Source organism: Anopheles stephensi, chromosome 3, assembly GCF_013141755.1.
Source record: "Anopheles stephensi strain Indian chromosome 3, UCI_ANSTEP_V1.0, whole genome shotgun sequence".
Taxonomy (NCBI): domain Eukaryota; kingdom Metazoa; phylum Arthropoda; class Insecta; order Diptera; family Culicidae; genus Anopheles; species Anopheles stephensi.
In genome coordinates, this window is record NC_050203.1 from 25,059,030 (window position 1) to 25,084,813 (window position 25,784).

A 25,784-nucleotide genomic window follows, 5' to 3' on the forward strand; every position below is an offset into this window, starting at 1 on the left:
TGCAATCTAAGTCCACCAATTATTTGTTTTTTAATTTGAAATCTTTTCTAAATATTAATTTATCTATTCATATATTAAGGCCTTAAGAAATTCACCCCAGGTCCAGGTATAAATGACCTGTACCATCCATAATAATTAGTCATTATCCTCCATGGAGGCGCTAGGTGTTTCACCGCGTCACGTCACGTCACGTGGTAAACAGACGATAAAATGTAATTTTCACACATATGAAGTTAAATTCTTCCTAGAAAACGAGAGCCATTTTACATCCGTGTCTTTTTCCAAGAAAATACATGATGTATCTATTGCATCAGCATCTACTCATCGCATACATACCATGCTCGTACATCGCATCAACCAGTGGGCCCAAAGCTAAACATGTAGAGTCCCACTCTGTTTTGCTCGAGCAATTTATTTGGCCAACCAAACCAGGTTCTAGCTTCCAAAACGGTTCATCCCACGTGTGCCGCCTTTCTGCCACCAATTCAAAGTCGAACGAGATGATTCATCGACTATTCATCACGGCTAATTACGGTTGGCGCTTACCGGAGTGAGCAAACGGAACGGGAGGGGCGGGACGAACCGAGACGAGGGCATTCCAAAAATATAGGCTCCCGGCTATTAGCTCAACAAGTCCACGGCACTAACAACGTCCAGTGCATCCTCCGTGCATGAGCAGAGGAATGTTTGGTGTGTAAGTCTGATTCATGCGCATGCGTTGATGCAAGCCGCGTCGGGTATTAGCTGCCAGTGTGCAACTGCTCGATGCTTTTGTTCGTTTCAAATCTTTCGGAAAATTTGCTCCTTTTGCTACCCTCTGCTTGATGAGGAGCTCTACTCCGTTACAAAACTCTAAGCACCAGTACTACCTTTTAAAATGCAAATCCTTTGCCCTATGGCTGCTGGCAAAGATGGCCCGGGAATTGCGCCTCTCCGTTTTTTGTCGGCACAGTGCCGATCGGGACCGGTTTGCCAAATTCGGCACCACCAAGGTGGCACCACTCGGCCGTTGCATTTTGCGTTTGCCGTGCGAAAACCGCAGTGTCTCACCTCGGACAGTGCGCGCACACGCACCGTATGCAAAACGCTGCCAAAGATCAAAGCCGGACCCCGGGTTGCTGCGGTGCGTGATGCCGACAACGGAGCACCAAATTTAGATCATAATGCTCCGGCGTGTGCCTGCACGCCGCATACCGTACGACAACCGTTTATTCGATTGCGTAGCGCGCGATGGTCGCAATGAGGCGCCGCCACTGGTCAGGGTTTGATGTGTGGCTAGAGATCTTACATACACACCACAAGGGCTCGTTTTGCTCGCTGGAGCAGCGTAATATTTAGAATGTGTTAGGTGTTAAGTAACTTGTAGTTCTAAACACAAATTTCAAATAGCTTTCAAAAGTGAGCTGAAATGGGAGTACTTTTTTCGTGTTGATGAGGTATAAACAAGGCAATAGTTCAACTGCGACTGAAAGCCTACACAAGCCAAAAGACAGAATAAATATTCATCAAACTAGATGATTATTTGCAATAAATCTCACCAAGGATACATTAGGCTAAGTGAACGACAGACAGGGGTCTAATCGTCCTACGGCCAAGTGGAAGTGTACGTCCAAGCGGCATCTTCCAGCAAATCACGCCTTACAGTTCTCGGCTAAGAAGCCTCATTCAAAAGTTCTTCGTTTAAGAGGCCTGGTCCAAGAAGCCTGGTCTAAGGGTCTTCGTCCAAGTGGGCTGGAAGAGCTTAGGAGTTTTCTGTGTAATAACCTTATTAGCAATTAATATATTAAATTTTATCATCAAGAGATCATCTACAGAAGCGATCTTACAATCGACTTGGTTGACTTCACTGAAACTTCGAAAAGTTCTAAACGGTTTACCCATCTCACAAACTCTGGTATCGGTCACCATATGACGCGACATTAGTGTTCTATATAAGCATGAAAAATATAGCAAGATATAACTCTAGAGACTTATCACACCACACCAATTCTTGGATGTGCGAACCGTGGTGGGCATTTGACAATAATATAAAAGAAATATTTCTGATGAAAACAAAAATAAAGTTTGCAATTGTTCTTTGCTTCAAGAAGCAAAACAAAATAAACAAAACGATGCAAAATCAGACAGAGAAAGGTACAGAGAAGATGCATGATCCGGTAGCAGCCCATCCGTGTTCCGTTAAAAGCGTCGAACCACCAATCGTTCGACAACACCGACCAACATAACGTCTCTTGCGGTGTCTCGCGGAAGAAGCTTAACTATGTGCTGTGCGCCACAGCATCAAAACATCAGCCACTGCGCTTCCTACACCCCTGCCCTCCCCGGGCCATCCCTAAATCCCTCGTCCAACGGAAACTCGCCAAAACAATCTTTACTTTACGCGCGCGCCCTCCGATAGAGTGGAGTACGAGCGCATCGCAAAACCTAACCCGACTGCGCTATGGCCAATTTTGGCGCATGCTACAAAAGGATAAATATTTTATTCCTCTCGTGTGCGTGTGTATGCTCGGTGCGCATAACGCCGATGCACACCCCGTACACGTTCGCCACGTGGTTGCATGCTTGCGTAGTGTACCATGCAATGTGCACACTTCATAAGTGTTTGGGGGAAACGTGGGTAGCAAACTCGCCTGTGGTGACGGTGAGGAAATGGGAAGGGGAGGGGGGAGGGGGGTAAAAACATTTTCAACATCTTACCGATACAATGTAGTGGGAAGTTGGGAAAAAAATATTTATAGCCATACGCGCCGCGGTCCCGTACTATCGCAAAACAAAACGGCAACATGCACTGAAGGTTGGTGGACTGTTGGGTTGGTGCGAAGGAGGGTGGTAGAGGTCGCCACAAATGGGCTGGGGTGGGCTACGGGGTGTGGAGTGCCAACGGTGATTCGTCAATATGGTTATGGTTCGGGTTTATGCTCCCACGATTTAGCACTGACCGGAGCACTTGCGGGCGCTTCAATTGCCACTTAGGGGGGATGTTTTTTTTTTTGCAAAATACGTGCTCTATTTCAAGTGCAATTCCAAATGATTTAAAAATAGACTATCAGTTGAAAAGAAAAAAAAGATGATGCTCCAGAGAAATTTCAAAACAAAGTCAACGACCGAACGAATAGTTCAAAGGATCGATGGACTTTTTTTTTAATTAAAATATTTGACGTTAGGTGGCGCTAGGGTGTTTTGAGTAAATTGAGCCCACTGATAGACTCCAGTTACATGGCTTGTTATTTAATAAAAGAAATGTTGATCAATATTATCTCTATTCTACTCTCTCTCCCCTCATTTCTTCGTACTATTCGTTTTTCCATTAATATATCCTACATTTACATCCACTAAATACAAAAATAAAATTCACAGGAAATATTAAATAGAGTCATTATTTATCTTTTTAGTCCATCGGTGCAGAAGTGGTTACATTCTACTAGTTAGAATATTTCAATTTTAAATGTTATCATAACAATGTATGCTTTATTGCTCGTTTTCATTTATGTTTCTAAAAAATTTTTTTGTTTAGAAAAAAATGTTTCGGAATAAAATTCAAAAACTGCTCAAGTAGACGTTATCAGACATTAATTATTCGACAAACGATTTTAAGCTGTGTTAGTTTGGTGATCTGAAAATTACTGACAATGTAGCTAAAGAGGAAACTAACTCAGAAAAGCTAGAATCAAAGACCAAGGAGAAGTGATCAGGGACTTTTGAACAATTGAAGTTAAAGCTTGTAGTGTTTGAATTAGAACACGTCTTTAACGGTAGCGTCTTGAGGTATTTTCACACATGTACTATAACTTAAGGAGTTAAAGATGTCATAAAATACAACTATTAATTTATGTCCCTTATAGACAATAATCATAGACCTGTGTAACGCCTCAATCGCAAACAAAACTCGCTACCGCTCGCAAATATCCTGGAACGTTCGTGGTGACCGCTAGATGCAACGCCTGGAAGCTACTGGAAGCAGCTATCTCAGGAACCATGAGAATTATCGACAATAGCCTTGGCTGTTGACCATGGGAATGCCACTTCCCGGGGTCCCACTTATCACCAAACCTCACCCCTAACTCCCCGGCCCACCGACGCCCGGCCACCCGCGACCTAATGCGGTCATCTGGATCGAGCGATCGGGGGGAAAAATAAAACAGGTTTCCCGTTCGCACGCACGGTTGGTGGACGACCAGCCACCGTCCTCCCACCTCCTCCTCCTTTTGCTTCCGCCATCAAGCGAGAAGTGTGAGAACAGAAGCTCCGTGGCATGCAGACGAAGGTCAAATATGGAATAAGGAAACTTCGGAGAGGAGTGCAATGTAACGGATGAGAGGAAGAGAAGGAGGAGGAGGAGGAGGAGTAGCGGAAGGTGCAGGAGGAGGCGCAGGAGGATGACAAGACGACACCAAACTTCCCAAAAGGCTACTGCAACTCACCACTCGCGGTTGCAGTCCGTGTCTGGAACGGTGCGTGTGTGCGTACCTTGTGCATCAGTTGCTGCTGACGGTAGCCAGCCGACCGACCGACCCATTCGTGGCGTGGCGCGTTGGCGGCGACAAGGCTCCGGCGGGCTCCCGGCTTTAAGGGCGGCATCGCGGGTTTTTGATGTGATAATTTATTCATTCCGTACGTATGGTCATGGTGTCCAAAAATTTGGCCTGAACGCGCGGTTCACCGTTCCCTGCCCCTTTGTGCGACGAATGGTACAGCGGGAACCTGGCGGAGTTGATGGTGGGTGAATTTGTGTTTTATTTCAGTTTTGCTTTATTACTTTCGGTTAGTTCGGTTTCGTGGAATTTCCACCGAAGTCGTGAAGTTTGGTTTTTGGTTGTCGCCTGTGTTTTTTTTTGTTTTCGCTTTAAATTTTGCTGGCTCGCTCGATGCGACAACTCCCGCAACTGATCGTAACATAACTGTTCACCCAGAACGATGGAATGTGTAGCACCTGAAGCGAGGGAACAGGAACGGAAGGGACAGGTTCTTTCGTTGTACGGGGGAGGAGGAATGGTGGGACTAAAGTGGGAGCGGGGGGGGGGGGGAGGGGAGCATGAATGCACAATCGAAATCGGGTTGCAGAATTGATTGGGGATGGAAATGCATTTTTCAGACAAAAGATTATGATAATTTGGGCCAGGAAGGATGAATAATTTTTCGGCAAAGGTTTGTTTGAATTGTTGTCGCTGGTTTGATAGAAAGCGGATTGTGTGAAGAAATTGAAATTTTCATCAAAAAGCCGTCCGACGGTGCATTGTGTTGTCGCGGGTGCACTTTGAGATGGGAAGTACCGACGCCTCGAAGATTATTCTCCACTAAGCTCTTGTAGGAACAGCTTTGGTGCCGTGACCAGGATCGCCAGCCACAATGGTTCAATGGTTAGAGGCAGCTATTTGATAAAAAAACAAATCAACAGCAATTTCTAACACAAGACGAAGCGTATTTCACCACAAACGGTTGATTTAGTACTGCTGTTTCAATTTTATGCCCCTGCTTGGGGGGGGGCATGTTTCTTCTCCTCTATCAAACTATTGTTAAACCATTCGGAGGCGCGCATGATTAATATGGCGTCTTTTGCAATCGTCGTGATTATTGCACAACGCGAGCCGGTACGAGACCTTCTACCAATTCATCAAATCGATGCCGAAAAATGGCGATTGACACTCAATCTTAATAAAACCATTTCCAGTGTTGCCCATAGTTTCGTGAACATTTGCCCAGAGCTCACAGCCCTAACCACCACCACCACTTACCATATTATTCGTCTGTTGTTCCACCTCCCAAGGAGCTATAGGAAATGGGGCTCGTCCTTATCGCCGAAGTAAAAAACAAAAAGTAGGGACAACAAAAATCAACTTCCTTCAAACGACCGTGCTAGACAGCTATCTCCATCCATCGCAACAGACTCCATGGTGAATTGACTCAGATCTCCGCTCGTTGCCTAACGACACAGGGCGAGACACTGGAGCTCAGCAGATAAATGCCAATCCGGTGAGAAAAGAAATCTAATGAAAATATAGCCGCGTAAGCGGAAACGCGTCAGGAAAAAAGGGCATTCCCGCACACACAAAGACTTCGTTCGTATACTCCGATTATGGTTTTTTTATTTTTGTTGCTCCTTCGTTTTCGACAACTTCGGTCAATACCCCAAATCTTCCTTCCCATCAAAAACCGCCCCATATCCTCGCAGCTTCCAAATGCGAAGCGAATAAAAAGGCAGCCGAAGTTGTACACGCGTTTTGGCGCCAAAAATCCTCCGGCCACCACAGTGTTGATGTCGGACTCCGTTTCTCCGTTTCCCCGCTATGGTGTTCTATCCGCGTCCCCAACTATTTAGTCGGAAGCGTGGGAGACTAACCGTGGGGCAACCGGTGGTGCGGCTACTCGTCTCGACAGTGTTTGTTGGCTAGTTTTTTTTTCGTCTACTTTTCTCTGTATGTGTGATGTGTGTTTGTAGTGTGGAAGTTACACGCAGTTTTTCGTTCTTGGAAAAATGGACGCGCCAGTCTGTAAGGGATCGCGAATTTTCGTCCGGAATTTCCACAGACGTTTCAGTTTTTTTTAAGGGCTCGGCACCACCGGCCGACATTTGGTTGTGTGTTCCGGTGTGTGTAGTTTCTTTGTTTTTGGGTTCCAAACGGATGGACACGTGTTAGCCAGGGGTTACCGATGGCTTTAAGGACTGCTGCAACAAGGACACGGTTGGGCATGTGTGCTTAGTGGAAAGCACGTGTCTGAGAAGGGAGTATAATTATGTTAGAGATTTATTGGTTTTAACCTAATAAGTCCTAATTAAAACATTGTGTTAAAACGTGATACTTGCTGATGCCGGTTTTCACGCGGCAGAACCGGGGTTCAAATCCCATTTGAACCAGACGACACTTGCCGTTAGACATGGCGATTCTGTAAACACTTAATGTTTTTTTATTTTTATTTTTATTTTTAGGATGACGACTTGACGCCGTATTGTCAACACCGCATGTGTTGACTTTTACAAATTCACTAATATTAACGAGTTGTAAACAAAATACAATTATGCAATGCACCTGATCAATGCATATGCTGAAGACATCTCGATCGTGACAACATCTCGTCGTTACGGAATTTGAGACATCTCACCAACAATATATGGAAGGCCATAGGACAGAAAGGTAGCTCTACTGAATACCCTTTTTTCTGTCCAAGCAATGGTTTGTTCAGGTCATGTGTGAGATGAGATTGGTGCACATCAAGGTCCCTTACACACTATGCTACGGAGTACTGGTGTAGGGGTCTGTCTGCTCAGTCTAACTCCATAATGAGACTTGTTCGTCTAGTTTTTTTTTCTAATATGTAACTCTTGGAGGATTCTGAATTGCTCCTCTATCCTGTTATAATTCACGTATCAATTGGAAGGACACCTTAGAAAGCTCTTTCAAATTCCACCAAGTTCCTACTTGTTTATGATGGTTCAGAATCCTTGAAAAGTTCACCTAATGCAATATGCAATTGAAAGCAACATTGTAACAAATCATGTCTTCACACAGGGCATGCTACTATAATCCTGACTAGAACGAAGTCAGTGCATCGAGCGTTAGCGATTGGAAGCAAAAACTCTACCAGCTATCGTTATCATTATGCATTTGCGAAAACCACAAGTAAAGCTTGGATTGTTTTATTGCACAAGCTGATTGTTGCATACTTCTGGTGCTGACTGCACTTTCCCAACCATAAAATCCGTTCCGAGCACTGAGAAGTGGCAATGTTTCAAATCAACACGATCATCATCATGCTCCATCCTGACTGCGACTCCAAGACCTGTTTACCATCTTACATTGTGTCTCCATCTTAGCGTTGGCGTTACCGAAGGTCGCTACCAGTAGCTTTACTTTCTTGCACTGGGTTGCTCAAAAAAAAGGGGGATGTATACCGGGGAGCGCGTTAGCACCAGCAAAGACGGCCCTGGAAAGGATTTTCCACCACACCCTTACACAGTGATGATTCGACCTCTAACCTCCATCAGCATCCATTTTCTCTTCCTACGTTTTCGCTTTCGGTTCGGTTGTTCGCTTTGGTAGTAGCAGGAAACGCGATGGTGCCATCGGTACGCTGGTTTATGGCATGCTTCCGCCGTGCGGAAAACTATTTATTGCTTTTTGCGTACGAAAAATTGAAACCATTCCGTTGCTGCTTATGGGTTGTGCTTTTTTGTCCTTACGTATCGTTAGCAGAAGACGTTGATCTAAGATACAAATATGCAAACACAGACACAACCAGGGAAAAGTCAAGAAACGGTGGTTGATTGTAGATGATGATAGAAAACTCTTGTTCCCAAACCACATCACATGATTCGGTGATTGGCAGGCAGGACAGAGAGACAGAGAGACACATATCACCAACGGGGAGAACATCCGAAAGCTGGAATCGTTCACCCGGTCGAGGCTGCGGCGTTGATGGTACAGAAGTTTTTGGCAAGCAAAACTATTCTGCTTCACTCGCCTGCCAAAAACAACAAAAGACATAGCATACCCGCGCCAGCAACAATATTATGTAAGCGCCGAGTTCAACAACCTAGCCATAAAGCGGACAGACGCCGGGGATGCGACAGTCGCCGCCGTCCGCGATCTTGCGTCCTGCCGTCCCTGCGAGTCCTTTCCAGTTGATCATTTTTATTGCTACCGTCGGATTATATTACCCATCTTTTAGGGGTGGCACAAACAAAAAAATAAGGAACAGGATAAGAAGGCGTAGTAATGGAGGCTGGAAGGAAAAGGCAAGCTCATAGTAACTGGGTATCTTAATTGTTTTTTGTTGGATGCTGAGCAGCAAAATAGAGTTTGTCAGTAAACAGATGAATTATTAAATAAAAACTTACTAATTTTTTTTACTTAATTCACGTTGATTACTCTTTAATCATCTTTAGCGAAATTCTGTTACATATTTTTAGCGTTGCAATGAGCAAGCGTTATTGATCAATGTAGCTGCCTTGTTCCGTGATAAATTTAACTCTCACAAGTTTTAAGTAGTTTACCTTTTTTATTGTAATTCCTGATTTATTTTTTTATTGGATGTTTCAAAATAATCTAAATAGTTTTATTTCGAGATATTTCTTGTACAGGATTAAAAGCGTTCAAGGAGCATGAAACATTTCAGTGAAATTTTCAAATGTCCTTAGCTTTTCGGTAGCTTTAAGGAGAAAAGCACAAATGACAGTTTGCGCTACTCACCGCTAGGTGGCTGCTGGTTCGTTAAAATAAAGGGATTCGGGGAGGATGCTTTGGGTGTTTGCTTTGAATTGAAATATTTAAATTAAAATCAGTATTAAGCTTCAAGAACGAAAAAAGTTTTACGCGCATAAAATTTAAAGAAAATATGTGTTTTTTAGTTAAATAATCACATATTTATTTAATTTTTAAATTATTCATAATAAACGGTTTGGCCGTATTGTATGATTGTAGGCGAGCTACACATGTAAAGCAGGTGTTTGCTCAAAGCTGAGATATGCTCAACCAACATCGCCATCTTAAAAGCCCACGGCAACCAAAGTTTTTCACAGATTAGGGATAATATTATAGTGCTTCTACCGTCAGACATCCCTGAAGGGTTCCAAATGGGTTTCAATTTGAGTCTATGCATATCTAATGAGGTAGCTAGCTATCCTCTTAGACTGTATTTGCCAATCCGAAATCCTTCTCGTTTTTACTATCGGATCGGAAAAAAACATAATAGGGCAGAAAATGTGTGTAGGTGTGTTTAACGACTAAATATCAAAAATTACCGGACCAGAATTCAATTCAATAGTATTTTTTTTATTCAATACTAATTCTGGCTTTTGAGAGTTGATCTGTAGCCGGATATTGTATGCTGCTTATGCGGCAATGGTCTGAATTTGCTGCCGATCCTTTCGAGTTGGAGATTGCGTTGTTGCTTCCAAAGCAAAATTGATTACTACCTAATAAGTGATACTTTTTGTTGAAATCCATCAAAAACAATTAACAGTCTGGTTTAATTAAATATAAACACCTTCACAACCGTTATTCTGTTCCTCAGAAACGAGCATCAAAATGTATGCAAATGTTTATTCGCTACTACCATTTTCAACCCCTGGTGCGCAAAGCTCCGTGTTGAAGATGGATTTGTCAACATAACATAACATCAATCTCATTGCCCTCCAGCTTCACTCCGTCACGTGTAGCAGGTGGTGACAACAACACGTTCTACGCCCAGCTACCGTTTGCTGGAAAATTATTCATCAAAAACTCCCCACTTTGGGTAAGTGTTTTCGGAAAACATACCTGCGGAAAGGCATGGGAAACATCTCACCCTCTGTTTTGGGGTTTATGCTGCTCTGATTCGTCGGGAATTCCTCAACCACAAAACGTCGGGTATATCGTTTATAATACACAGTCAGGGCTCCGGGGACGGTATGGAGTCGATGGAGTTTATTAAATATTCATTTCGGCGCCTGCAACAGTCCGTGTAAACAGCAATCAAACCCAAACACCGGCTATTTAGTGTATTATCGTGTTTTAGCATAAACAAATTGTCAGTTTATTGAGTTTCGGATTTCCGTTTTCTGTTTCGCCGCCGTCGGAGATTGGTTCGGGGTTTTCTGGGTTGGTCTGGAGTGGAAATTGGTGGTTCTCCGAGGGATTCCTCCATTTGCCGGTCCCAGTACATGATGAGGCAAAAGACACATTATGGCCACTGTCAGTATAGACCTTGTTTAGAGTATTTTGACGTTTGTGGTGGATGAACATAGCGTAGCATAGAGTAAACGATGAGTCGTGGAAGATTGACCTACTTTTAGTCAGATCCTACGTATATGTACACAACGGAGATTTAAATGAAATCATTAGCGAAAGACTTAAATTGATGTTTTGACAGGCGGAAACATCAAGGGGTAAGGATTGGAATTCGAACCATGTTTATAAACATGATATAATTATGATATTGAGCAGAGTATTCGTGATTCAATCTACTCAGAGCTACTTTGAACCATGAAAAGACATGATTTATTAGCCGTAACAGAGAGACAGAGATTGTTTTAAAGGCAAACCGAATAAAATATGTAAACCATAATCACACAACTATAGATCTCTCTCGGTACAACCTCAACAACACATCCCATATTGTAAAACTGTCTGCCTATCTCAACATTCACTTGGAACCGTGAAATTTAATCACGTGTCTTCAGGACAAAGAAGAAAAAACTACCCATATTCATGTAAGTAAATCAATTCGTCTTAACGAACAAGGCACTTCCACGCGACGACCATCAATGTGTCAACCCGCGCGTCTAGTGGAAATTTGCATCGCATGAATGGCTAATCCTGGGAATGGTTTTCGGCTTCGGCCCAAAACGGCTACTTGAGCTTACCGCGAGCCACCATCGTTATCTGCGTGCGCCGACAGCGAACCACATCTAATTCAATTGGTGACGAATTGTTCACTTGTTCACCCTATCGACGGACGGCTCTCTTTAGCCACGGGAGACAGCGTACTGTCCCACCCCAAATCGCATTTTAACACGGGGGTTGCAGAGATTGATACGCATCCGGGACATCCCTCACGTGAACACAGAGAGCAGAGGTAGCAACAAGATGACATCTTTCAACTCCGTGCCCGTGGGTACGCTCAGTCGGGCTGGAGGTTTAAAAAACATAATTTAGATTATTACGCGTGACCAGCGCCCGACAACAGCTCACATATTTTGAAAACGAGCTGTTTGGTGTGTCCTTTTCGGGATGCTGCGTGTTAACCTTCGAGTGCGGAGTGAGTAGTGTAAGTGAGTGTTTATGATAATTTTGTGTAAAATTTTACCAAATAAATTGCTACATACTACAAGTTATAAATTATTTTGCATAACAATTTTGGTAATGAATTTGTTTATCATAAAAATGAGGAGATGTTGCCGATTTTGTAAGAATCGAACAAGTATTTATTTAAAATTTAATTGAAAATTTTGGACAGAAATCCTAACATTGGGTCAATAAACAAACGAGTCTGATCTTCCTTTTGTCATGCTTAATAAAATATGGCTAAAACATAAAACATATCATCAAAATCAGCATACTATTTATTCTTAAAAAACAACTTTATTATCATTTTATTATCATTCTCTTCCTTTTTTGCTTTATAACAAAAGTTTTTGAAAATATTTACTAACAGCTTGTTGCTAAATTTTTATAAGATCAATTTGATCAATACTGCGCCGTTCTTCTTTCCTCTTTGAGCAAAAAACAGGACCAACTTTGATTTTTTTCGCACTACAACCTCGAAAGGTCTTATTCTGACACTTCTGGCTATTTTTGACTTGATCTTACTCGTAGCAAGATAGTCACTCTTGCGTTTGGAGTTCTGGATCCGGGAATTGATATCCGGGTTTGCCGTGTGAAGACCTCGACTTCCGGACTGTTGCTAAGAAAGGTTTAGTTTTACTTTGATAATGCGCCTCTTCACATTGTGGCTTCTACAATGTCATTCTAGACTCATAAGACGCCGATCAGATTTAACGATCGACTTCAAAGTATCTCCTGAAGCTAGTACCTTTTTTTTAGTTTAAAGTGTTTATTTACCTATACTAAACTGCTTTCAATAGTGAATTCTCGTGCATACGATTTATAACGAACAGAACAGCACGAGCGCTACCAACCGGCCATTGAAAACGAGGTGCAATTTTGAATTTACAAAACAATATTAATTTAAGGTACTAAGGTAGTGAAGCATAATCTGAAAGATATTTTTCTTCCTTGATTTGTTATCACTCACTTGCCACTTTAAGGGTTAATATTTTAAGTGTTATTAAAGCGTGGAAAGAAGGTATCGTATGACAAACCATGCCATCTCATCCCGATCGGTGTCATCCATCTGTTGTGTTCCAGCTTCACATACACACCCATACACAAACACACACACGCACGCATGTTGGTCATTTCAGTCTCGCCCAAAACGCTTCGACAGCAAGCGATTTTCCCAAGTAGCTTTGTCCCTTTAATCGCGTGCAAATCCCGCAAATCCCAAAAAACGACACCGCTAAACGTGCTTCCACCTCTCCCCTACGCGTAGGACAATGAAATTATAACAAGATCATTTAAAAACATAAAATCCGTGACGGAATAAATTTCGCCCAACAATCGCCGACGGCTGTAACGCTTCGTTGTCGCGGTGCTCGACCACGGCAAGGTCCTCCGGGTTACGCACCGAAGGACTGCCATAACTACGCTCGGTCGTTTGGCCGACGAACTCGGTTCGGCAGAGGGTGGCGCCCTATGGACGTCGAACGCAAACCGGATTTGCTTTGAACCGTGCAAAATTTCCGACCACTGAGCTCTGGATGGTCCCTTCCATCGAACGGCAAGGAAACGCAAGGCATGGTGAAAGTTTGGTTCTCGAAGCTCGCGAATGTGCGCCCCAGTTGGTTCCAGGAAGTTATTCTTGGTTAAATTGAATTAGCCTTTCGTCGCCCGGCTTCCGGTTTCGGTCGGTTGAGAACGGTGCGGCGATTGTTTTGAATTGGATTATATCTCCCCAATTTCGACATCCCGTACAAAGTGCTCCATGCTCGTGGCGGAGAATACCGTAACGAAATACAATAAAAATCACACAAAGTCACACAAACCCTCGGTTTTTTGGGGAGCAAAATCTCTGCAACTCTCTCCCAAACCCGCAAATACAGCCGGAAGTGCAACCGGCAGCGATGAGTGTAAATTTAAATGCTAATGTTTACACAAAATTTCGCTCCCCCTACTGTGCGTACTTGACATTTTTGACATTTACCAGTTGACACTTTTCTCCAACCCAACGGCAGTTAGTAGTCACTCCGGGGCTTCCGATCAAGCCTACCGTTGTTGTTTCATCGTAACATGGAACATTTAATTCTCCGCCTACTAACATCAGACGCGGACACGGATAATGTCTTTCGTGCTGGCTAACTGGGTGGGAAAAAAATCCGGAGCCACATTCCTGTGTGCAGTTTGCGGAAGAAATTAGCGTTCGTTATCGATTCGACGATCGACACTTTGGGGCGGCTGAATGTGTGTCGGTGGACATTTGAGCGTTTTTTTTTTCTTTTGATTTACGTGCTTATTAATGGCTTTACTGTTTGCGGTGGAAAACATTCGCCGGGAAACAGGCCTGTTCTGGTGTATGGGGAACCTCCGTGGAACAAAAGAAATCGGAGAAAATTAAGAATTATGCCTAATTTACATCCATTTGCTTTTATTCAAAGCACCTTAAATTCAATTTCTATCGATTAGATTATGCGGATTGATTTAGAGTAGAAGGCAAAAGGCGCATATACATTTAGACATTTTCACTGATTTTTATCTATCCTTCGACATTGTTAATATAGTATTGAAATTTGGTTTTGAATTTAAATTCCAAAAATAGCCTTGCCATATAGCTTTGTCATAACAATAATTGTAGGAATTGCCAATGTCCAAGATATGATGTTTGCAGGCTTCAACAGCGTCATCCTCCTTATTTTTATCATATAGGCTTTATCATGTTTCTCATTATTTAACTGACAAACAAAATTAGCACAATTTAGTTGTATTATCCTGCGGAATAGACCTTTTAGTAATGTGGCGTATATCCTCAAAGATTTTTTTTAATCGAGATGTGAATTTTGCCATATCGAAAATAAAATAACGCCGACTTATCTCGCCGTAAGTACCGCTAATGCAGAAGTCCTTCAGATCACTCAGAGTCAATTCAGAATCTTCTCTGCCCAAGTGGATGGAATAAGAAGACTTGACGAAATGGATTGTCCGGTACCGTTCTCATGATATGAGCAACCACCGGAACTTTGAGGAGTATCATTCACTAGACATTTCACACGGCAGGCCCAAGGATCTAATCCAGATCCAGATTACCTCCCCGTACGCCTGACTATCCTCCTACGGACTGACTATCCTTCCATGGGTAAAATCAAGTGCCAGAAAGCCAGGAATGTCAGGTCCGAGACTTTGCAGGACAGTACTGAGGTTATAGTGCAGCTGTAAGATTTCGTTATAGAAACGAATCCTTCATTGTCTCTCCAAAACTTTTTCTTCTTGAAATATCGTTCTGAGCACCTTCTGCACGAAAGCGACTGTGAGATTTTCGTCAGATTTCGATAAAATCCATGTCTCAAAGACGAGCAAAAGAGTACTGCGACTAAAAAGGTTCTGTAGATACTTGTCTATTGTGAGAGAATATTAGTCTAAGTCTCGTCAATTTCCAATATGAGTTTTTCTGCTGTCTACTCGATCTTTTAAAAGCTTATTTTGTCTAGGAGAGCCTCAAACAAATTGTGGCTATATCATCAGCGTATACTTGTTTCGGATGGCTCTCTCTAGTGCTAGGATAAAAATAAGATAGGCAGGTCCGTCTCCCAATGGCGATAGAAAACATCCTGCAGAATTTTGCATCAGTCCTCAGCGAATTAAAATTGAGCAGTAAGTAGTTTTGTCTTTTAAAAAGAATATCACGAACACTGTTAAAATAAGATCTCTCAAGTTGAAGAATTCACAACTGATTTGTGAACCATTTATTGATACGTTTGTCAAGTCGACACCAATCTCGAAATACGTTACAGCGAACGAAAGTAACATTTGTTCCGACATTTGCATTTACTTCGAACGCAAAAGTTCCACTTTATACTCTTAGCAGACTCTTCATACTTTCAAGTGTTTGACTCTTGACAGTCGTTAAACTGCTGTCAAACATACACGCACTTAATGTCACTCTTAATCACCTCGATTTGCAGTAATAATGATTTGATCGGGATAATAATACCCACCAACCACACAAAAAAACCTGTATACATCTTGACATCCTGTAACTGTTTCCTGCATCAAAGTCTCCTTAACCACACCGCTTCTGCTTGAACACACGCGTTTCCGGCATTCCCTACCGGAACTGACTCTTCATGCAGTGAATTGCAGTCCGCTAAAAAAAAACATGACTCGTTTATTACATTTCAAAGCAAACGATCCGGAGTCGCCGGTACGGAATGAATTCACCCATGTTTAAACTTCCCTCCGTATCGCGCGAACTCGAAAAACAATAAGGGTCGAAAGTTAAAGTGTCCATAAATGTTTACCCCCTTGGTGTGTGTTCGGTAAATAAAACACTTCATCAGGTGCCATTCACCGTGTACCGGCTGTTGAAGGATCGCCGGGTTCTAAATCGAAGGGGATTGTTTTGTTTCCGTCGGCTTCCGACAGGATTGAATACAGCTTGCTGCTGTGTACTGCACAGTAACAAGGGGCAAAAGTAGCTGAATTGGCACTCACCTTGTGCTCGGGGCTACGCCCAAAAACAGGGCTGTACAGAGATGAACAGTGCACTAGGAGGGTTAAATGTACTGACATGGTCCTTTTTGAGAGACGATTTATTCGTACTTTACGGGGCAGATGAGGATTTCGACAGAAATTGAATGAGCAAATAAATTTTATCTTCTCTACGGTGACATTCAAATCTAATAAACAAATGTGTTTTTGATATCGAAAGGATGACTGTTGGGTGATAACTGCTGTTTAAAGTGTCTGGAATATGCTATACAGATTTATTTAAAGATTTGAATATCTAGGGCTGACTTTGTGGTTGCGTGCTTTGCTGTTTGGTTTACTGCATAGAAGATCGATTTTTTTCCGGGACCGACCTGTCAAAGAAATTAAAACTGTCACTATATTAAAAGGTTACATAGTATAGGCATTTATACTTGATAACCTCAAGGTAGCCGGTCTGAATGGGATTTGAACCCCGGTTCTGGTCCTGCCGTATGAAGCCTGGCACCTCTATCCACTTGGTTACCAGACTGCCCTAAAGGGTACATAGTTCTCTTTATCATATTCTCCTTTGAATTCATCAACTCTGATGTGACTCATTGAAAAATGAACGGCCTTTAGTGCTCGAGCTCAAATAGCTATTCGAATCTTCAAATTTCTTCAACATTTCTGCGTTTGAATAAAACACTGCAACGATTTACTAGGTCACTCGTTCTAGTCATCCTCATTTAGTTTTGGCTTCGTTTCGTTTCGGTTTCGTCTCCTGGAAGGTAGTACACTTATATCAGACATCGATACTCTGTGAGTATGACCTGATGAAACTGAATACTGAAAAATGCATTTCTTACATTATCCTAAGCATATTCTCTCGCTTTTTGGTCTAACATCCTCTTAGGTCATAGCTGTCATCTCTGGATATTAGTTCAGACTTGATAGCACGTAGTTGCATAGGCAGTCCTCACCATGGAAAACGGTCCTTACAGGATTTCAAAATATTATTATTTTTTCTAAGTATCTTAAGTATTTTTTCTAAGGTTTCTAAACTGAATTGGCTTGGTGGATACTTTCTTCAGAATCTTTTCGGAACTTAACTATCTCATGATTTTATTAAAATAATTACATTAAAATATATTTAAATGTTATCATCGCCTGAACTTTGCCTTTCTATCTGAACGCCTGCATCTGATGATAAAGCCGGCCGTTTTAATACATACAAATCAAATCTTGCACTCATCAACATAAAGCACACAGCCAAGCGAATCCGGACAAGATAAATGCTGGAACCCGCAGCCCCCTGCAGATGGTGATTTAAATCTCTGCTCTTTCTTGACAGCCAGCAGACAATGTCCACGGCCCATAGGTTCGCGGAACATCTGTTCCCACTTCCTTCGCGAGCATCTTTCATACACGCGAATCGAACCATATGCTACACGCTCGAGCCCGCCATATTCAAGTGTGACCATCTCCCCCCGGTTCGTCTAACCTTCCGCAAAACCTTGCACAACCCATCACCCACCACCAGGGAAATGGTGGAAAGATAATATTTGTTCACCTCTCATCTCGAACAGTTAGGGGGAAAAAAGTTATCATGAAGGCTGATTTTGGAACTCCCGTTTGCTTCTTCTGGTGTGGTCGGCAAAAACCTGTCAAACGAAGAATTTCACCCGATGCCTCACTATCTCGCCCTCGACACGGGATGATCTTTCGTCGGAATCTCCCACCAGGCTCATCCCTTTTGCTGCGGTTTTATTCAAAGCTCGTGCCATAATTGCACCGGCTGCGGTGGTCAATGGCACACATGTTACACTCTGTTAACACATATGTAATCTGTAGCGATGAGACCGAGAGAGAGAGAGAGCGAGAAATCGCTTATAAAAGCATTTATTTTATCATTTTCCCCCTTGCCGATGTGTACCAGCACTAAAGGGATGATGAATATCCGGAATCCCTGGCCTAACTTCTCCCTCCCCTCCCCTCGGGTGTTGGTCTCTTCCCTAGCTCGGTCATTAACGATGCACTTCGCACACACCCCTTGTTCGCGCATTCTTCTTCTATCCTTCACCCCACCGGTGTTTTAATTGTGATTAACCCACAAAGCATCGGGACTGCAGGCAAAAGTGTGTCCTGCCGGTCGCAAATGGGATCGGAGGAAAAACTGGATGCGCGCTCACAGGAGTTAAATCCTAGCATATGCGCTAGTGGTTGCGCTTGAGCCTTTCGATAATCGTCCCGCGGAGGGTTTCAAGTTGCGCAGAAGATAGCGAATGTACTGCAGGAAAATACGAACACACCGGGTGATGGACCTTCGGTTGGTGAGGTTTTTCGGGAGGAAAATCTGGTATATTTTTTCTTCGTGTAGCAGCATCTCCTGTGGGTGCATTTTGGGAGTTTTTTGGGTTAATTTTTGGATCAGCAAAAAAAAGCAAACCCAACCCGCACATCAAGTGGTAGACTTCCGGCGACCATATGGACCCGGTTTTACGGGTGTTACTTTTTAAATAGTGGTTTGATTGACTACGCCCCTTCAAGAGCATAGTTTTGCGAATTTATGACCTGAGTAGTGATTACCATTTTGTCTGGTTTCTGCAATAAATGTCTTGTAGCAGATGTAGCAACATTTTTTATGAACAACTTGCCTCAAAATGGTATTGGTTTTTACTGGAAACATCTAGTTCTTTTGGTTATTTAAGTATTTTTTAATGTTTTGGACTACAATCCTACGCATGACCCACTATCCAGCTACTACGGGTAATACAGTTATATAGTAAATAATAATACAATACAATACAGTAGTACAGTAACGGAAGCCAGCAAGGAACAATCTTTCTTAAATAAATTTTCCATCTTTTTATCATAAATTTAAACTGTTAATATGAATTAATACTAACTAACGTTGTTTTTGTCTATTATTTTAACAGCTCGCAGATGATAATCTTGTGACTCCAGAAGATCCAAGGTAAGTGATTCTTTGTTTGATCGTTTCCTTATACTATTTTACCAACTTCAAAGCGCCGAGTCGCCCCCTATCCTTCTGCTTAGTGATTTTAGAATGTCTTTCCTTGGATTGTGGTTGTTTTTTTCCTCTCTACGGTCTGTTGAAATGGATCGATTACGTTCGCTATTGAACCCTTAACTTGATTACATTGGACTACAAAATTTGAAACTAAACCTTTCTAACCTCGACAAATTCAGAGCTCGCCGAGTAGAAAAATTAATCGCGAATTGTTGATATTGCTTATCAAGTATGGTATTACGTCTCAAACATGATGGGGGAAAAGAAACGGTCTTTTTGCATTTTCAGTATTGGAACCTATTCGTTTCCCTATTTTACTTGGTTCAGATGAAAAAATGAACCTGAGGAAGCGTGTCTGCTTTGGAACGTTAAAATATGTTTCTAAAGGATCCAAAAAGACGACCTTAGCTCCTGAACCCCAGCGTGATAAAAGTAAATGCAGTGATTTTTTCAATAATTATTCAATCTTCAATAATTCTACTGGTTTCCCTAAATATCCAGATCTTTTTCTTTGGACCTATAACCTCGAAAGGTCTCGGACTGGCGTTTATGGCTTTCCTTAACTTGAATTTACACGTCGGTCCTGCGTACGGGGAAGCGGTCTGGATGGGATTTAAACACCGGTCCTACCGTGTAAAGACTGGCCCCTTTATTTTCTCGCCAACGGGACCACCCCATAACCATTCAGATATTCACAAAAACTACCTATATTACGTAATGTCCCAGAATTCACCTTAAGTTGCTTTGCTTAGAAAAATCGTGATGGCATACTAAACTTCCAGTAATTTGTTCGTTCCCTAGATATCAATGGCCATTTCTCGATTAAGTCCCTTTGAACCAGTCAAAGAAACAAGGAAGACGCTTCTTGATAGAAAAACCTCTTGGACGTCCAGACATCTTCTTCACAGTCAATCTCATCACTAGTCCCAGGTCTAGCCCACATCAGCACTTAGAATGCGCTTTAAATATACCTTCCAATTTTGTCTGAGTCAATTTAAACCACAACCCTTTAATATGATGTTTAATTAATGATGTAGTCATACACCTACAATATTATTGTACGATAAAATTGACAGATGTTAAAACTTCTAAAGGGAAACAGTGGAAGCAATTATGATTCACTTAATAGGAAAAAAGCCTTCAAGATATAGCACACTGGAACAAGCTTCCATATTTTTTTGCTGTGTAAAAATACTCCTATACTTCAGCAAATCATCTCTAACCATGGAGACCAGTCTTCTCTGATGATCATATTGCACATTTGCAAAAAAAGCCCATCATTTTCCACCACACTCGTGTACGACGTTCTCACCCGTGCAAGTGACGGTGCCTCGTCCTACACCACATTTCTAATTGTTATTAGATTATGGTTGGAAAAATCTGTGCATGTCTCGTTAGTTACACTTGCTGGCTGGCAGGTCTGGGCCAGGACTCGTTGGTAAGCAAACAAACAAAATGGAGTACCACCACCGTGTCACACCATCCTTCTTATGCACAAGATGTGCCGAATCGCAACAAACAAACGAAACGAAAAACTGTCGCCTCAATCTTTCTTATCGCTTCATATGCCAGCGCCCAGCATCCTTCCGGACTCTGGTGTGTGTGTGTGTGTCTCTCTATGTGTTATATAGTTGAGTCGACAAACAAATAAATACCAGCCTCCACACGTTACGACGGACGTGGCCGGTTGTTTTCTCGCAAGAAACGCAACACATTCTCATCGCCCAAAACTCATCGAGCTTCTGCTGCTTCTGGTTGATGTATCGAAACAACATGTTTTCCACCGATTTGCCACATTTTCACTACCAGTGAAACAGATCTAGAACATAAAATAACCAACCAGCCCGAGCCATCCTTTGCCGCCACGCTTTTCCTTGGTTGAAACTTGCATCGAAACACACACACACTCACACACGTATAACCGATTTGACGACCGCCCAATAAGGGTTCCCCACCAAAAAACCCACCATAGAGGTGACGAGCGGCAGACACCACGTTTACAACGCAAATATGCTCACTCGCACCCTTATTTGGTGTGCACGATATGCTCCACCCTTATTTTACGAACGCAATGAAAATTGCCACATTCTCTTGCCCGGTTGGAGCGAGCGAGCAAGCGCGAGAGAGAGAGAGAGACAGAGTGAGAGATCCCCATTTCTGGATAGGGGAAAAGGGAAAAGCGGAAGGTCTGGAGAGGCAGGGATAGGAAAATGACGTCCATGTTCTCTTATCAGCAGCTTGCCACACATCCAGTCCTGAATGTTGTACATAAAAGCTGCTCAACATCGAGCCAGGAAGCTGCTCTCTCCAGTGGCACAAAAACCGGCGCACCAATACATCCAACCCCGAAAGTCGAGCGGTGGAATCCTTGATGCAGACTCAAGCATCTTTGACCGGGTTTTTTTTTTGGAAGCTCCAAACTCACCCAAAAATATGCTGACGTTATAGTGAGGGAGGAAGCTTAAGCGTACAAACCAGCAGCAGATCGGCCGAAAGCGTTCCACAAGTTGAAAGCTTCTTCCATTGCTATTTCCTCCCATGGCCCACTGTGGCAGGGCGAAGCAAGCATGCGTGCGCTTGCGTGTGGAGGAGTAGGTGTAGGTCCACACCTATCAAACCGTTCATTAAACCTGTGCTGCTTGACTGTCTGGGTGTGTGTGTGCCTTTCGTCATCTCTTTCTCTCGAGCCATATTTTCCCGAAAAACCCTCATACTCTTCGTCATCGGGAAAATGATGAGGGACAATATTTTCCAACCCTATGCTGGGCAGGGTGCCTCATGGTGGTGTTGCGCCCTATGTTTATGTACATTACACTGCCCTGTCTTTCTCTCTCTCTCTCTTTAGGGTAGGCTCTCTCGTTCTCTTTTCCTGCTTCTGCTGCTCGACAACAGAAACCACATGCGCCTCGATGAAAAACCGGACGCAAGGATTCACCATTTTATATGGCGGTTCCAGGAACGATATGTTTCTGATTTTATGATCGCTCCCTCTCTGTTTTTCCTTTCCATCAGAGCAAACACATGCTCGCTGCTCGTGGTCGTGGTGGTAGTGGGGTTTTGCTAAGATTGCAGTTGCCGCACTTGCAAAACTCGTCAGGACATCGGGTGCGATGTTTTAGTTCGTCGGTAGCGCTCGCAGAAGGTGCAAGTGATTTTCTCAGCACGGACAACTCACCAGTTCTTGGAGAGTAACAATAAGCGGTTTTGGTGAGATGAATGTGACTTGAAGTTCGAGCGTAAATTAATGTGAAGTTGTTGTCCATGTGAAGGAACAGTGTGAAGATCTACTTGAAGCAAGAAATATTAAAAGTTTGGAACTGTGATTGTGGCGTTTCCTTGGTGAGAGTGTCTATTTTGCAACGAATACTAGTGACAATACAACCATGACGATGGACGTCAAGCAATCGCGTATGAATGTGAAGATAGCCCCACCGATACCGGACCAGCAGGATCAACAGCTGCATCACCACGTGACCACCAAAATGGTCGACCGGAAACCAACCACCGGCACCAAACGTTCCTTCGATGTAGCGTTTCTGATGCTTCCAGACGAGAAACTGTCAGCGGCACGCAATGGAAAACCTCCCAAAAGACAGCTCCCACCTGCCCCATCGCCCACCATCGATGTCGAGAGTGATTCGACCCAATCGGAGGACCTTTCCCTGAAGGGTGGCTTCAGTCCGGTTCGTTCGCCTGAAGTTGAACGTCATTTCCCGCTGGAAGTGTTGAACGCCACTCGGCAGCGTTCACTATTGGTCGATGGTTTGAGTTCCGGACATCCGACTCCACTCATCCATCATCCACAGCAGCCACACCCGCAACATCACCACCCGGCAGCCCATCAACATCACCTACAGCATCCCGGTAGTGAGGAACGGCTAGCTTATCTCTTCAACTCCGGGGCTCGTTTCTACGAGCATCCTTTCGGTGGATTCGTTCGAAGTGATTCCGATACGCAGCGTAGTGCGTTCCAGAAAGTGTCCAGCATTATTCCCACCGGTTCTCCACTGCCACCGCTGAGTCCCGATCGGCACAGCTGCCCATCAACGAGCCCTCCGATATCGATTAGTCCTTCCGGATCGCAAACGGGATCTGTCGGTGGTGGTGGTTTCCGGACGTACGAGTATGGACCGTTCCTGTCGCCAAGTCCCGGTAGTCCATCGGCTCCACCACCAGGTCCGGCACGTTCTACATCACCCTCGGGAAAACCCTCAGGGCCACCAGGTGGTCCCGCACCGCTTCCAATGCTCTATCGTCCAACCGATCCCAACGATCCTTCGATGGCGGGTGCGCCCTATTTCCCCGGTGTTCCACCCTTCGGTTTACCACCGTTCGCCAGTGCACCTGCTCCAGCAATCCCGGAAGCGGTGGATGGTATCATCCGCAATCCTGCTGCAGCAGCAATCCTCTCCACCCTGCTACCATCCGCCATGAGCACCTTTACGCTCTCGGCGCAAAACGTTTGTGCCAAGTGCAACATAAGCTTCCGGATGACGAGTGATCTTGTGTATCATATGCGTTCGCACCACAAAAGTGAGCACGTGCACGATCATGCCCGTCGCAAGCGTGAGGACAAGCTGAAGTGTCCGGTGTGCAACGAAAGCTTCCGCGAACGACATCATCTAACACGTCACATGACCGCTCACCAGGACAAGGCGGGTGATTTGCTGGAGAAGACAACGAGCACGGGAGTGGGCGCAAAGAGTGCACGACTCCAACACCAACACCAACTTCACCAGCAGCAGCAACAGCAGTCGTCGCAACAACAGCATCTTCATGTCGCCTCTACTGGTGGTCGGCTGGCGTAACGCGATCGGGAAACCCGGGCGGGAGGACATCGAGATGAACATCTGTTGCGATTTTTGACGTACGCACACAAACGCCAAGCGTCCGATCAAACCCTCGCCGGGTGGTGATTAAAATATGTTTTAATCAGCTGCGCCCCTTTTAGTGGTCTGACGTGAAGAAAAAAAAACCAGGGGAAAAACTAACCCCGACAGGAGGGTTTTGAATTGAAGGAACAAGTGCGAATGTTCGTAGCATGTGCAGGAATAATGGACCATTGTTCGGTTCTTGCAAGCGTAGCGGAGTGAGTTATTTTTCTTATTGCCAAAACGACTATGTGCAAAAAATAATTATGTTAAATGGGGCAAAAATGTCTATATATTAATTATTAAAATGTGATATTAAATGTACTTTCAAAGCGTGAGTTATGGACATGGACATGTAAGAAGAGCAACAGTGTTGAAGTAAAGGTTCGAAAAGATTTCACGAAAAGGTTAGTAAATAATAAAAGGGACGAATTCTCTCGATGTATAGCGAAAAGCAAAGCAATCCCTGCCTGTAGTATAATCAACACACAGACACACACTAGTGCACAACCGTCTCGAGCGTGGAAATGGTTCTATTAAATAAATGTTGTCTTATCGTACACCACCGGAATGGATAATTTTTATTAATGATCATCATCACTGCGCTATTCCACGGGTAACTTCACCGTGTAAGACATGCACTTATCGAGCCATCCGAAATTCGATTATAAAACGCAGCACCAATTTTCACGATCCAGTGGAATGGGGGATGGTAATGAACGCGGCGCCGGGTTCATAAATCATCTGTTCGTCTGTTTCGGGTTTATCTTTCATTTGTAGCTGGGTTTCTCTTGTGCGAGCAGCGACTAGAGCGAGCTATTAATTTCGTGTTCCAACTCGAAGTAGTTACATTAGAGCAAAGGCGTTGGAGGAACTTTTAACAGCGCTCTGTGGAAGTGGAATTAATCTATTTTCTATTTGTTCATTTATCAATTCCAGCATTTTCCAGTTTCATAGATTGCATTGATAATCTCATTAGAAGACGGTCGTTAGTCTAGTTTTGTTGGCAGTGAAAATAAATAGTCAAAAAAATAAAATATAAAGTTCTTTCAACGTATTTCGTCTTCGCTAAAGATTCTATAGAAGATATTAGATTATTTTTTATACGAATTTTTATTTTAAACCAATTTTATGTGATTTTAACTTCTTAAGAAATGAGTAGAATCATTCGTAATCTTAAAAAAATTTTTTAGTAATTTTAATTTTATTACACAGTGCTGGTAATAAAAATGTGGCCATTTATTACCGCAACACAGCACGACTAAAGAAACATTTTACAGTGCTTCAACTTCCATTCATGTGTTTTTATAGCTTCTTTTTGTGCTCCAGTAACATCGTTTACTTATAGTTAATTTCCCTTTTTGAGGAAACTTTTTCTTGATGTTTACTTGTGACCGTTATTGAAATAGGCCATTTTTGAACTATAATGGTAGAAAAAATCTAAAAATAAGCTATTTTTAATTTTTCAATTGCATTCCATTCTAAAAATAATTTTGTAGCTCATAACAAAATGTTTAAGGTTTAGTAGAGTATAAAATATTGATGCCAAATATTTTCATTAAATGTTTTGTTTGGCAATAATCGCAGGCCATCCTTCAAAAACAAATATGGTGTTTTGATTGAATTTTAAATTGATCTGAAATGATTTATAAGAATTTTTAGTTTTGC

The 25,784-nt window shown here is 43.0% G+C and overlaps 1 protein-coding gene across 1 annotated transcript in view; it reads left to right on the plus strand.

The window, feature by feature from the left end:
* LOC118511392 (leucine-rich repeat extensin-like protein 5) overlaps window positions 1-24,687 on the plus strand; it is an 89,216-nt gene extending 64,529 nt beyond the window's left edge. Inside the window, exons 3-4 of the mRNA XM_036054422.1 lie at window positions 19,151-19,188; window positions 22,091-24,687. Coding sequence (XP_035910315.1) covers window positions 22,629-24,053 — 1,425 coding nt within the window. The 5' untranslated portion in view covers window positions 19,151-19,188; window positions 22,091-22,628 and the 3' untranslated portion in view covers window positions 24,054-24,687. The remainder of the gene's footprint in view (window positions 1-19,150; window positions 19,189-22,090) is intronic.
* Window positions 24,688-25,784: the final 1,097 nt, after the last annotated feature.